Genomic DNA, 11,762 nt, shown 5'->3' on the forward strand with positions numbered 1-11,762 from the left:
CTTGATATTAGATGATAACCAGGAATTATTTTGTTAAATGTGATAATGATATTGTGATTCTGTAAGGAAATATCCTTCTGCAAAGAAATGCATAATGAAGTTGAAAGTTACATATTTGGGGTTTGCTTTAAAACGTTTCGCAGGAAAAATGGACATAGATGAAACAAGTATTTCATGTATTGTTAATCGTGAACGATAGGTATATGAGGGTTTATACTCTTCTTTCGACTTCTGCATAGGCTTAAAATAGTACTTACTTTTGAAAAAGACATTCCGTTGTGTTCTTAGCTAATATTTAAAAATAACTTTTTCATATATTTGTCACAAAACTTCTGTCCGTTTCTACCTAGATTTTCAGCGCGCGCAAACTCCTAGAAGGCTGAGCCGCGAGGAGGAGGGCGGAGAGTCTGAGGGCACGCGTAGACCAGAGAGTTGGCGCCTTTCCTAGAACGTCACCGGAAATGGCATTGGCGGACTAGGAAGTGGATCTGCCGTACGTTTTTGTGTCTCGTCGGCCGGAAGGTCGGTGGCTTGGGCGGACGTGAGTCGCGATCTGCAGCTGAGCGGAGAGGAGCCCGGCGCCGCCGCCCCGTCACCTAAATGCCGGGCCCAGGGGTTGCAGGCAGGGGCGGGGCTTTGGGCCAGATTCGAGGGGGGTCCGCTGCAGTTTCCGGCCTCGAAGCCAAGCCCCAAAATGAGCTTTTCCGGCGTATTTGCCTCACCTCCTACCCTCCTCTTGCTCCCAGCGGCCCCTGAGCCATTCTTTTTATTCTTCTCCACAGCGTGCATTCGGATAATCAGTCAGCAGATTTTTAATCCAGCACATACTGTTGCAAGTGCTGCGTTAGGCGTTGAGAATAGAACAGTGAACAAAACGACAAAAATTCCTGCCCTCACGGAGCCTAAGAGCCTACGTTTTGGCGAGGGCAGAACGACTGTAAACGTTTGTTTGTTTGTTTGTTTTTTAGGGAGCCTCGTTCTGTCCCTCGAGCTGGAGTGCAATGGCGCGATCTCGGCTCACTGCCACCTCCGCCTCCCGGGTTGACGCGATTCTCCTGTCTCAGCCTCCCGAGTAGCTGGGACTACAGGCGAGCGCCACCACGCACAGCTAATTTTCGTATTTTTAATAGAGCCTGGGTTTCACCGTGTTAGCCAGGCTGGTCTCTATCTCCTGACGTCGTGATCCGCCCGCCTTGGCCACCCAAAGTAATGGGATTACAGGCGTGAGCCACAGCGCCCCGACCCACACTGTATATATTAATAAGTAATTTATGCACCATATTGGAAAGTGATAAAGTGCAACAGAGGAAAAGAAGGAGTCGTGTAAAGCAAGGTAAGGCACATCAGAATTGTAGGGAGGGGATAGGTTGCAATTTTAAATAAGGCACTTAGAGTGGACCTCCTTGGCCAGACGTCATATAAGAAAACACTTGAAGGAGGCAAGATTATTAGCCATGGAGCGCGCTTGAGGTGAAGGGAGCAGCCAATGGAAAGGCCCTAAGATAGGGAAGAAGGAAGGTCGCTGTGGCTGGAGAAGATTGAGGGAGCGGGGCTGTTGAGAATCACACATGCTGTAGACTTGTATGCCACGCTTAAGACTTGAACTTTTCTTTAGAGTGAGCAGGAGAGGAAGTTAAAAGTAACGTGCACTTTGAATAGGTCCTTGTATACCTCTGTAACGACTTCAGCTTTTATTATGAGTCAGGTTGAGCCACTGGAGAGTTTTGAGCAGAGATGCAATGATCCAACTCAAGTTGTAAACGGACCACTCAGATTGCTCTATTGAGAAGGACTGGAGGAAGGCCAAGATTGAAGAAAGGAGACCAGTTAGAAAGCTGCTGCAGTAATGGGAAGAAGGGGAGGTAGCAGGTGATGGTGGCTCAGACAAGGGTGGTAGCAGTAGAGATTGTATTCTGGATATGTTCACATTTTCAGTTTGTCTTCCTGCCTCAGGTTCTCAGTGACTACTTTTTTTTTTTTAATGTGGTAACAGTCCTCTCTTTCCCCTTCACCAAATATGCAGGAAAACAAGATGTTTGATCATAGCTGGTCTAGTATTGCTAATGAACCCCAAATCCAGGGCAGTGTTTGACACATTAAGCCAAACAAAAGCCGTCCTGTGGCTCAAGAAGAGCCCTTTGGCTGGCATCACCAAAACGTATGTTCTCCAAAGGAGTCTGACATCTGGAGCCACTTCACAACTTGTTTGAGAACTCGATCTGACCTGTAGGAAGATACTGGGGCAGCGGTGGAAGACTGTTAAAGAAACCTGGGCAAAAAGATGCAGGAGGTAAGAAGAGGAGGGTCTGTGATAAATCACAAGGAGGAAGAAGGAGATGTGAGTCCAAGAAAGAAAGAAAGCAGTGCAAGTAGTGGTGGGTCCGAGTCTAGATACTGTTGAAGATCTCCCAGATATTCTTTTTCCTGCTTGAGCTGGTGATCATTAAAGCTTTGTAGTTGTAGAGGGTAATTGGATGCCATTTCTAGTTTTCATAAGGTGTTAGGAACTGAGTCCATGATTTTTTCCCCTCTTTCGGTATTTCTGGGAGACAGTTTCCATGGATAGAACTATATGGTTACTTGCATCTTCCTATCTCTTTTTCTCACCTTCATAACTTCCCTGAATTCATTCTGTGCCTTGCAATAGGCTGTGCTGTTGGATGAGAGTTCAGGACCACCAAGTCGGCTGCTCTGGACCCCCCACGATACCCAGCTCCCTCAGAAAAGAGGTGAGGTACACAGGAGATAGTGGCAGGAGTCATGGCAGCTGAGAATGGAGTAAGGATACAGAATGGAAAATGGAAAAGGACACAGAATGGAAAATCAGAGCCCAAAAATCTGATCATTACTGAGCATTTATAAAAAGTCTTTTGTTTCTATACTAGGCTTGGATAGATATCTAGCAGAACTAAATAATCCGTTTTTGCTGGTATCTTAAATTTTGAAAAATATCAAAAATTTATAAAAGATTCTACAAAGCAGTTTATCAAAGAAATTCAATGCAGTCAGACATTTACTATGTATATAACTTGGGATATATGGTAAATAGCATACATATTTATACATAATATTTTAACACTTATAAAACTTGTGGTATAATTCAGTAATTCATACCCAAGCATAATTTTGCCAACATGTAAACTTTGAATATATACAGTTTTACTTCTGCAGACCTTTTTGGAGCTCTGATACTTTTAAATGATGTATAGATACCTCTGAAACATAAAGCAGTGACAAAAGAAGTAGCAGTAGTTTTCTCATTGAAGCTTTGTGCTCTTTGGTGACATATGTGAGGAAGAAAAGTGGTTAAGATTTGTATAGGCTGGGCGCGGTGGCTCAAGCCTGTAATCCCAGCACTTTGGGAGGCCGAGGCGGGTGGATCACGAGGTCAAGAGATCGAGACCATCCTGGTCAACACGGTGAAACCCCGTCTCTACTAAAAATACAAAAAATTAGCTGGGCATGGTGGCGCGTGCCTGTAATCCAAGCTGCTCAGGAGGCTGAGGCAGGAGAATTGCCTGAACCCAGGAGGCGGAGGTTGCGGTGAGCCGAGATCGCGCCATTGCACTCCAGCCTGGGTAGCAAGAGCGAAACTCCGTCCCAAAAAAAAAAAAAAATGATTTGTATAAAAGCTGCTAGTGGGCCAGGTGCTATGGCTGACGCCTGTAATCCTAACACTTTGGGTGGCTGAGGTGGTTGGATCACTTGAGGTCAGCAGTTCAAGATCAGCCTGGCCAGTATAGTGAAACCTCATCTCTACTAAAAATGTAAAAATTAGCCAGGCATGGTGGCACACGCCTGTAACCCCAGCTACTCAGGATGCTGAGGCAGAAGAACCACTTGAACACAGAGGTGGAGGTTACAGCGAGCCAAGATCGTGCAACTGCACTCCAGCCTGGGCAACGGAGTGAGACTCTGTCTAAAAACAAACAAACAAAAAATGCTGCTGTTGGAGGTGCAACCTAGGAAATGGTATATAGCAATTCAGGAGTCATAAAATCAGTCCCAGAAAGGCATAGACTTTTGGACAGATGAGTAGGCACGTTCCAAAGTAAGCTTTTTAGTATATGTTACCTGCAACAAGAAAAATAAAATATATTTCTAGATACAATGTTGAGACCTCCATAGGAGGAATCCTGAAATGTCTACTGTACAAGGTATCATAAATGAGAATTAATATATAACGTAACTTTTTTATAAATTTAGAAACAGAAAATAGTAGCTATTGCTCAACTCAGATGCCTGAGTCTCCCAGTCCTCTTTTTCTCAAAAGGTGTTAAAATCTCCTGTGGTAGATTTTCAGAATCAGAAAATCTACAGCCACATATCATGTAATACAGTACAAATGTATTAATCTCATCCCACAAAATATCTGTATATTGCTTTAACAAAAAGTTTTATGTTGTTTTTTCATGTAACCTCTTTCCTAAATTCATTTTTAACTTAAGAGGAGTAACTGACCTTTCAATTTCTAAAGCTAAAAGTAAAGCTTACGAATCACTATGAGTGACAGACATTCCCAGTTGTGAAGGAGATATGGTAAAAACCAGGAGCAACGTAGATGGAGAGGAATTGGAGTCATATAGCAGTATGCTTCTGTCACAGTGTCTGTAAGGGTACATTTAAGACATGTGCATTTCATTATATGTAAATTTTACCTGAACAAAGAAGGTAAACAAATATAAACTTCCAGTTAGTGATATACATGTTAAAGTGTTTAGGGACAAAGTGTACTGATGCTTGCAATTTACTTTGAAATGATTCAAAAAATAAAATACGTTAATGAACAGATAGAGGAATAGATAAATGGATAAGTATGTGATAACGCAAATATTGCAGAACGTAAATTGTAGAATGTGAGTTGTTGGTATATGGATATTTACTATATAATTTTTTGACTTTTCTATATACTTGAAAATATTCATAATAAAATAAATAATGGTTGAAAACATCCAATAGAGAGCTTTAATTGTGTTAATGTTATAAAGAAAAGAACTGTTATGTAACATTAATACGACACAAACCTGTGTTCTTTGAGTTGTGTGCTATCCAGGTGAGTTTAGACTTTTTGAGACAAACAGTTATAAAGGAACTTGGAGCTTTTAGGCAAGACAGTGGAAAAACTGTATGGAGCCAACACAATTGAGATGTAGCCTTCGTCTTGGTCAGAAGCTGCAAGTGGCTGAAATGAAACAAGAGTCTTCTTGGGCAATTTCAGTGAAAAAAATCAGCTTGGTTCTAAAATCAGGTTTTGGTAAAAACTGAATGATAGTCTTGGAGGTCTAAAGCCAAAGGGTGATCCTTAAATCTTATCAATAGATTACTTTGACCCTGCTGGTGATTAATAGCAGAAAGTAGTTATTCAGATTTGGACTTGGGGATGTGTTGATAAACTATCAAGAAAAATAGGCACCTTAAACATTGAAGCTGCGGAAAGATTGTGCTAGCCTGCAAAAAATAAACTAAAGCCCTATTAATTAGTAATACGAAACCACTTCTTACCCAATCATATGGATTATACCTGAACACTTGGACATTCTTCCTAAAGTTTCTTTTGCATTTTAAAATGCTGTGTGTGCTATACTATATTGGTGTAGGGATGACAGCTTAGTACTAGGGAATTAGGAAAAACGTGCAAAATCAGGGAAAGAATGATTCTTCTCATAAGAATAAGGGGAAAAAAATATAACAAACTAGCTGGAGGTGGACCAGCTATTAAGTTATCTGAAGAAATAAGCTTTGGTCCTATCTCTGGATGCTTGTGATCAACACATCCCGACACACACACACACACACACACACACACACACAAAAAAAAAAAACTTTTTCACCCTCCTTCTACTCCCAAGTATTTTGGAGGAAATGACTTCAGTATTCAAATACAGGAAGAAAAGTTATCCAAAACCTGGGAGTCACTGATTTGGGCCTTTTTACCAGACCTGCCTGGGGAGGGGGAAAGGTTATTCCAGGACAAAGACCACAGGAAAACAGAGGAGGTGAGAGAGGAGGAGAGTACACTTCTAAGAGTTGTCTTGGCTACTCTGCCAGGGCCCGATGCCCAACACTGGAAGCTGAGACTAGAAAAATAATGAAGAGGAAGGATACTGTAAGGAGTAGCCTGAAGCCCCAGGTTAGAACTGCATAAGCTTCTACCTTTGAGGAAGAGAAGATGAATGCAGGAGATTTCATTAATACTGTGCTAAATTGACTCTTGGCTTGTTTATCTTCCCTCAGCTCTATCGCCCGCTGAATATCCTGCCTTCACTAAAGATGGAAGCCAAGGAAAACTGCCGCAAGCATATATCACACTGATGAACCAGGCCCAGGTGAGCTGAGGCCCCTTTCCTTCTCCCTGAAAATACATCACTACCCCCAAAATATGGCCTTATTTTCACTGCATTCTCTGGCTGTGCAACTCCTAAGTCAAGGTTCTCTCTCTCTCATAAGGAACATTTTGTTGCATGATAAACCACTTGTGGGTTTTCTCTTTCATGATTTTTTGCTATCAAAACCCATGCTTCCTTTCATCTCATTTGTACATATCGGGCAAACGGTAACAGACTTTCACTTCTATAAACCTCCTCCTTGCAAATTCCTTTCTTTTGCCTCTGTTTCCTTCAGGATAGCAGGAGCATATTATTTCAGGAATCAGTCACATTTGAGGATGTAGCTGTGAACTTCACTGACAGGGAGTGGCAATGTCTGACCTACGCTCAGAGGCATCTCTATAAGGATGTGATGTTGGAAAATTACGGGAACATGGTATCAGTTGGTAAGGACTTTCCCTTCACTTGACTTGATGCTTTCTATCTTCTTTTTTTTTTTTTTTTTTTTAATTTAATTGCTTTATTTATTGATGTATTTGAGGTCTCATATGGAAAGTCAGAGTCCTTATATTTTATCGTGAGGATCTTACCCAAAAATTAGAGTTTTGAGTCACCTCTGTTACATAGTAAGATAATTTTTTGGCTAACATAGTTGCTGTTTTCTGATTCAGAATGAGACTCTGCCTGGGTGAAAAGAAGATGCTTAGCTTCTGTGTGCCCTGGGTTTTTGCTTCCTCATGCCTCTCATTGTTTTATCACATGTTCTGTATTCTGCCCCCAGTCATGAACTGCCTTCTAGGTACCTAAGATTGGTAGTCTTCCTGTATAGACTCCTATTCTCCTTAAAAAAAAAAAAAAAAAAAAAAAACAGGGAAGTACACCCAAATGACTATTTCCCAGAACCTTCTCTTTCCCTTTGAGTGTGACTTTTCTGAAAAAGTCCCTAAACATGTTCTTTTACATGTTACAAAACCCCTGAAAAGCCCTTTTCTCTACGTAAGTTAACATTTCTTTCCTGTTTCCATATGCAAACAGAAGGATCAGGGGTAAGCATTAAGTTATGTGTTACTCTACACACTTATTTCTTCTCTTCAACCAGGATTTCCATTTCCTAAACCTCCTTTAATCTCTCATCTGGAGCGAGGAGTGGAGCTCTGTGTGCAGGATCCACAGGACAGGGAGTCCCTCAGCTGCTCCTGCCTGGGTGAGTAATAGAGAAGCTTTCAGTCCCTTCTGATCTTCCATGTGACAATGGTTATGGAACATTCTCAATGGTGGACTGTTCGGCCCAAAGGGCCCAGAAAGGAAACCTGTTTAGGAAACTTAAGAAAACTGAAACAGTGACAAACTATTTGGGCAATTATTCTGTCATTGTTTAATTGGTTCTTTGCAACCTATTTAATAGATTTTGCAATTTGGCACTCAGAAAAAGCTCAGAAGCCAGGCACAGTGGCTCACGCCTATAATCCCAGCACTTTGGGAGGCTGAGATGGACAGATTATCTGAGGTCAGGAGTTTGAGACCAGCCTGACCAACATGGTGAAACCCATCTCTACTACAAATACAAAAATAGCTGGGCTCATGCCTGTAATCCCAGCTACTTGGGAGGTCTGAGGCAGGAGAATCATTTGTATCCTGGAGACAGAGGTTGCAGTGAGCCAGAATCACTGCACTCCAACCTGGCGGACAGAGTGAGATTCTATCTCAAAAAAAAAAAAAAACGCTCAGAATATTTATCACCCTTCTGTGTATCAGTTACTCCAGTGCTTATAAATTGAAACAGGTGAGAGGCATTCTAGGCAGAAGGAATAACATGTGAGAAAGTATTGAGGAATAAAAGAATATGAACTGCGAATTGTTCAGTATGAGTAGCACAAAGGACGTAGAATAGCTCTGGGGAGATTCATAAGCAGTAGAAAGGGGCAAGGTCATGATATGACTTCTGTTTTTCGGGAGTGTTCTTAAGGAATTTAAACTACAAAACTGAACTTATAGTAACAGCTAATTTTGATTAAAATACTTCAGTGTGGCATGTGCTTTACATAAATCAACTCATATAATCATCATAGATAGTCTAGAGTTCATTTTATAGATAAACCAACTGAGGGAAAGGAGAAGTGAAGTCATCCTCCCATGTTCACACAGCTATTAAGAGTTATGAAGTGTCAGAACTAGGATTTGAACCCAGGCAGTCTCACTCTGGAACTAGGGGTCTTGACCATATGCTTTGCTTTCTTCCTGTCTAGTTAAATAAAGAGTGCCATTGAAGTATTTTAAGCTAAAAAGTGACATGATTAGACTTGATTTTCAGAAAGAATAACCTGGAAGCAGTGTAGAGGATGGATTAGAAGGGAGTCAGACTAAAGGATGTTTGAGGGAATAGCACTTAGTAAGTGAGAATGCACTGGCAGTGGAAATGAAGAGGAAGAGATAGAGTTCAGAGATAATATTAATAAGATATGTGGACTCCTTGGTTGCCAGGGATAGGAATTAACCCAAGCTAGCTTAAGCAGAAAAACGTGAGTTTATTTATTATTCACATGTGTCATGGGACCTAAGGGCAGGTATGTGTCAGGCTCTAGAAGAGACTGGAAACCATCAGGTCCCTCTCTGCAGCTGTATTCCCTGCTTCTTTGTGGGTCAGCTTCCTTCTTTCTGGGCAAATTGACCTCTGCTTCTCAGACCAGATGGTATCATGTTCCCTCCTCTTTACCAAATACCGTCCCACCACCACTGGTTCTCAAATTTAAGTGCTAAAGACTGAGCTACTCTTAAAGCTGGCCTTACCTACCTTCAGATCACAATTCTAAGGTCTAGGATGAGAGAATCTAGCCTGGTTTGGGTCAGTTATTGCACAGATCTAATCTGCCCCAGCCAGATCAGCTGAGTCACACAGAAATATGGCTCTCCAGTACTCTCTCTTGGGAGCAAAGCAGACAGTTCCTTGAAAAGGGACTGCATCCGCATTTCAGCACCTCCCCTGTAACTCTTCACAGGTAGAATTTGTAAAATGTTAGCTGGGTAGATATGAGGGAGATGGAGTTGAAGATAATTTCGTCTTGTGGCTTAGATGACTAGGTGTATAGCATTTACACTCACTAAACTAGGAGACTATAGAGGAGGAGAAGGTTTTTAAGGATTTTTTTATAAAGCGTACTGATTTTTAAATACCTCAGTTGTTACCATCATTTCAGCCTTGTCTGCCGTTTGGCCACAACGTTGGTAATTTTTCCAGTGTGGAAAAGTTATTTACTCTTCAAACACCTTAAATTTTTTCACCTCTCCCATCCGACTTATTTCCTTTCCTCTGACATTTGTATTTTCTTGTTTAAGTGTCAACTGGCAAGACATGGCCTGAGAATGAGAAGGCAAGTTCACAACAAGAGATTTTTGAAAATGGACAAGTCTACTGGGTGAAATTTAACAGTCTCCTAAAAGTTGGTTCCCAGGATCCTGAGGTTAGAGAAGCTTGTGTTCAAAATGTCAAATTAGAGAGTCCTTGGGAAACACCTAAACGGGAGAAACTGAGGGAAGAGAAAGAAGGCTCAGAGGAAGGGACCTCCAAAAAACAAAAGAACCAGAAGGTACTTAGAAAAAGTTTGAATCCAAACTCAATGCATAGTCCATGTAATAGAGTTCTTACAGCACAGAAACTCCATAAATATGCCAGTTGTGGCAAAAACTTCAGTTGGCACTCAGATCTCATTCTCCATGAGCAAATTCATTCTGGTGAGAAACCCCATGTGTGTAATGAATGTGGGAAAGCATTCAAGACCAGAAGTCAGCTTTCTATGCACCAGATAATCCACACAGGGGAGAAACCTTTTAACTGCACCCAGTGTAGGAAGGCTTTCAACAGTAGATCAGCTCTTTGCCGACATAAAACAACCCACAGTGGGGAGAAGCCTCACGAGTGCAGGGACTGTGGGAAGGCCTTCAAGACCAGGAACCATCTCTGTATGCATCAGCTCATCCACACTGGGGAGAAGCCTTACGAATGTAACTGCTGTGGGAAGGCCTTCCAGTTTAAGTATTCCCTTACCATCCATGGCAGAATCCATACTGGAGAGAAGCCATATGAATGTGACAAGTGTGGGAAGGCCTTCAGCGGGAGTTCAGACCTCACCAAACACATAAGAATCCACACTGGGGAACGACCTTATGAATGCAGCAAGTGTGGAAGGGCCTTCAGTCGGAGCTCAGACCTAAGCAAACATAAACGAATCCATACGCGGAAGAAACATTATGGGTGCCCCCAGTGTGGAAAAGACTTCAGCATCAAGGCAGAACTCACCAAACACAGGAGGATCCACCCTGAAGAGAAGCGTTACAGGTGTGAGGGGTGTGGGAAAGCCTTTCGTCATAACTGTAAGCGCAGGGCTCACGAACGAGGGCACACTGGGGAGAAACCCTATCAATGTGGGGATTGTGGGAAGACCTTCCAAGATCGGCACTGCCTTACCGTCCATCAGAGAATCCACACTGGAGAGAAACCTTACAAATGTGTAGTGTGTGGCAAAGCTTTCAATGGGAAGTCAAACTTGACCAATCATCAAAGAATTCACACTGGAGAGAAGCCTCACAAATGTGAGGTGTGTGGAATGGCCTTCCATCATAGTTCAGTCCTGAGGCAGCACAAAAGAATCCACACTGGTGAGAAGCCATACACCTGCAGTGAGTGTGGCACGTCCTTCCGTCAGGGCTCAGCTCTGATTGGACATAAGCGAGTTCATACTGGGGAGAAACCTTATGAATGTGAGGAGTGTGGAAAAGCTTTTAGAGTGAGCTCAAATCTTACTGGACATAAGAAAAGAAAACATCAAGTGTGGAGAGCCCATGAACTTGATGAGAGTAGGAAATCCCTCTCTCCAGTAACTGTTTCTCGGACCTCAGTAGTCAGTATTTTGACCACTGCCTGAGTATAACGTTGCTGGTGTTACTTTCTGTTTCTCCTACCTAAGAGCCTGATCCTTCTGTCTCCTATATTCCTGATTTCCTGATCCTTAATTGTGAGATTCTCCAAAGACATTGTCCTTTACCTTCCTATTCAGTATGTATTTTTTCAGTGAGCACATTTACTTCCAGGAGTTTGTCAATCACTTCATAGTAATAATAAACACTTATTAGTGCTTGCTGTGTTCCAGGCACTGTTCTAAGGGATTTACACGTTTAAACTTTTTAAATCCATACAACATCCCTATGAGATCAGGAATTTGAGGCACAGACAGATTAGCAAACTTGCCCAGGATCACATAACTAGTAAATTCTGTGCAAATGACCCCCAGATGCTCGAGCTTTCCTAGGCAATTCCCATATGTTTGCACCACATCCTTCAGACATGAAGTTATACCTCAGTTCAGCACAAAACAGTTCTTTATTTATAAACACTGATCATTTTTAGCAATTTTTTTTAACATAAAGCTAGAATGATACTTC

At 42.0% G+C, this 11,762-nt stretch overlaps 1 protein-coding gene across 3 annotated transcripts; it reads left to right on the forward strand.

Moving 5' to 3' along the window:
- Window positions 1-1,123: 1,123 nt before the first annotated feature.
- On the forward strand, window positions 1,124-11,458 carry ZNF311 (zinc finger protein 311). 3 transcript variants are annotated; one of them, XM_017520035.2, is made up of 7 exons: window positions 1,125-1,333; window positions 2,024-2,290; window positions 2,648-2,729; window positions 6,235-6,326; window positions 6,622-6,772; window positions 7,426-7,530; window positions 9,660-11,458. In XM_017520035.2, exons 2-7 carry the CDS (start codon window positions 2,282-2,284, stop codon window positions 11,243-11,245), a joined length of 2,025 nt encoding a protein of 674 aa, XP_017375524.1. In that variant the 5' UTR covers window positions 1,125-1,333; window positions 2,024-2,281; the 3' UTR covers window positions 11,246-11,458. The 3 variants fall into 3 exon arrangements, with proteins under 3 accessions (XP_037591311.1, XP_017375524.1, XP_017375525.1); XM_017520036.2 differs by having other exon boundaries at window positions 6,646-6,772; XM_037735383.1 differs by lacking the exon at window positions 2,648-2,729 and having other exon boundaries at window positions 1,124-1,333.
- Window positions 11,459-11,762: the final 304 nt, after the last annotated feature.

This window comes from Cebus imitator, unplaced genomic scaffold (genome assembly GCF_001604975.1).
Source record: "Cebus imitator isolate Cc_AM_T3 unplaced genomic scaffold, Cebus_imitator-1.0 Scaffold793, whole genome shotgun sequence".
Taxonomy (NCBI): Eukaryota; Metazoa; Chordata; class Mammalia; order Primates; family Cebidae; genus Cebus; species Cebus imitator.

Excerpts from the sequence above, each read along its gene's own strand:
- ZNF311 (XM_017520035.2), top strand. Across the intron at positions 6,327-6,621 it reads CACTGATGAACCAGGCCCAG|GATAGCAGGAGCATATTATT; the intron begins GTGAGCTGAGGC and ends TGTTTCCTTCAG. Across the intron at positions 7,531-9,659 it reads CCTCAGCTGCTCCTGCCTGG|TGTCAACTGGCAAGACATGG; the intron begins GTGAGTAATAGA and ends TTCTTGTTTAAG.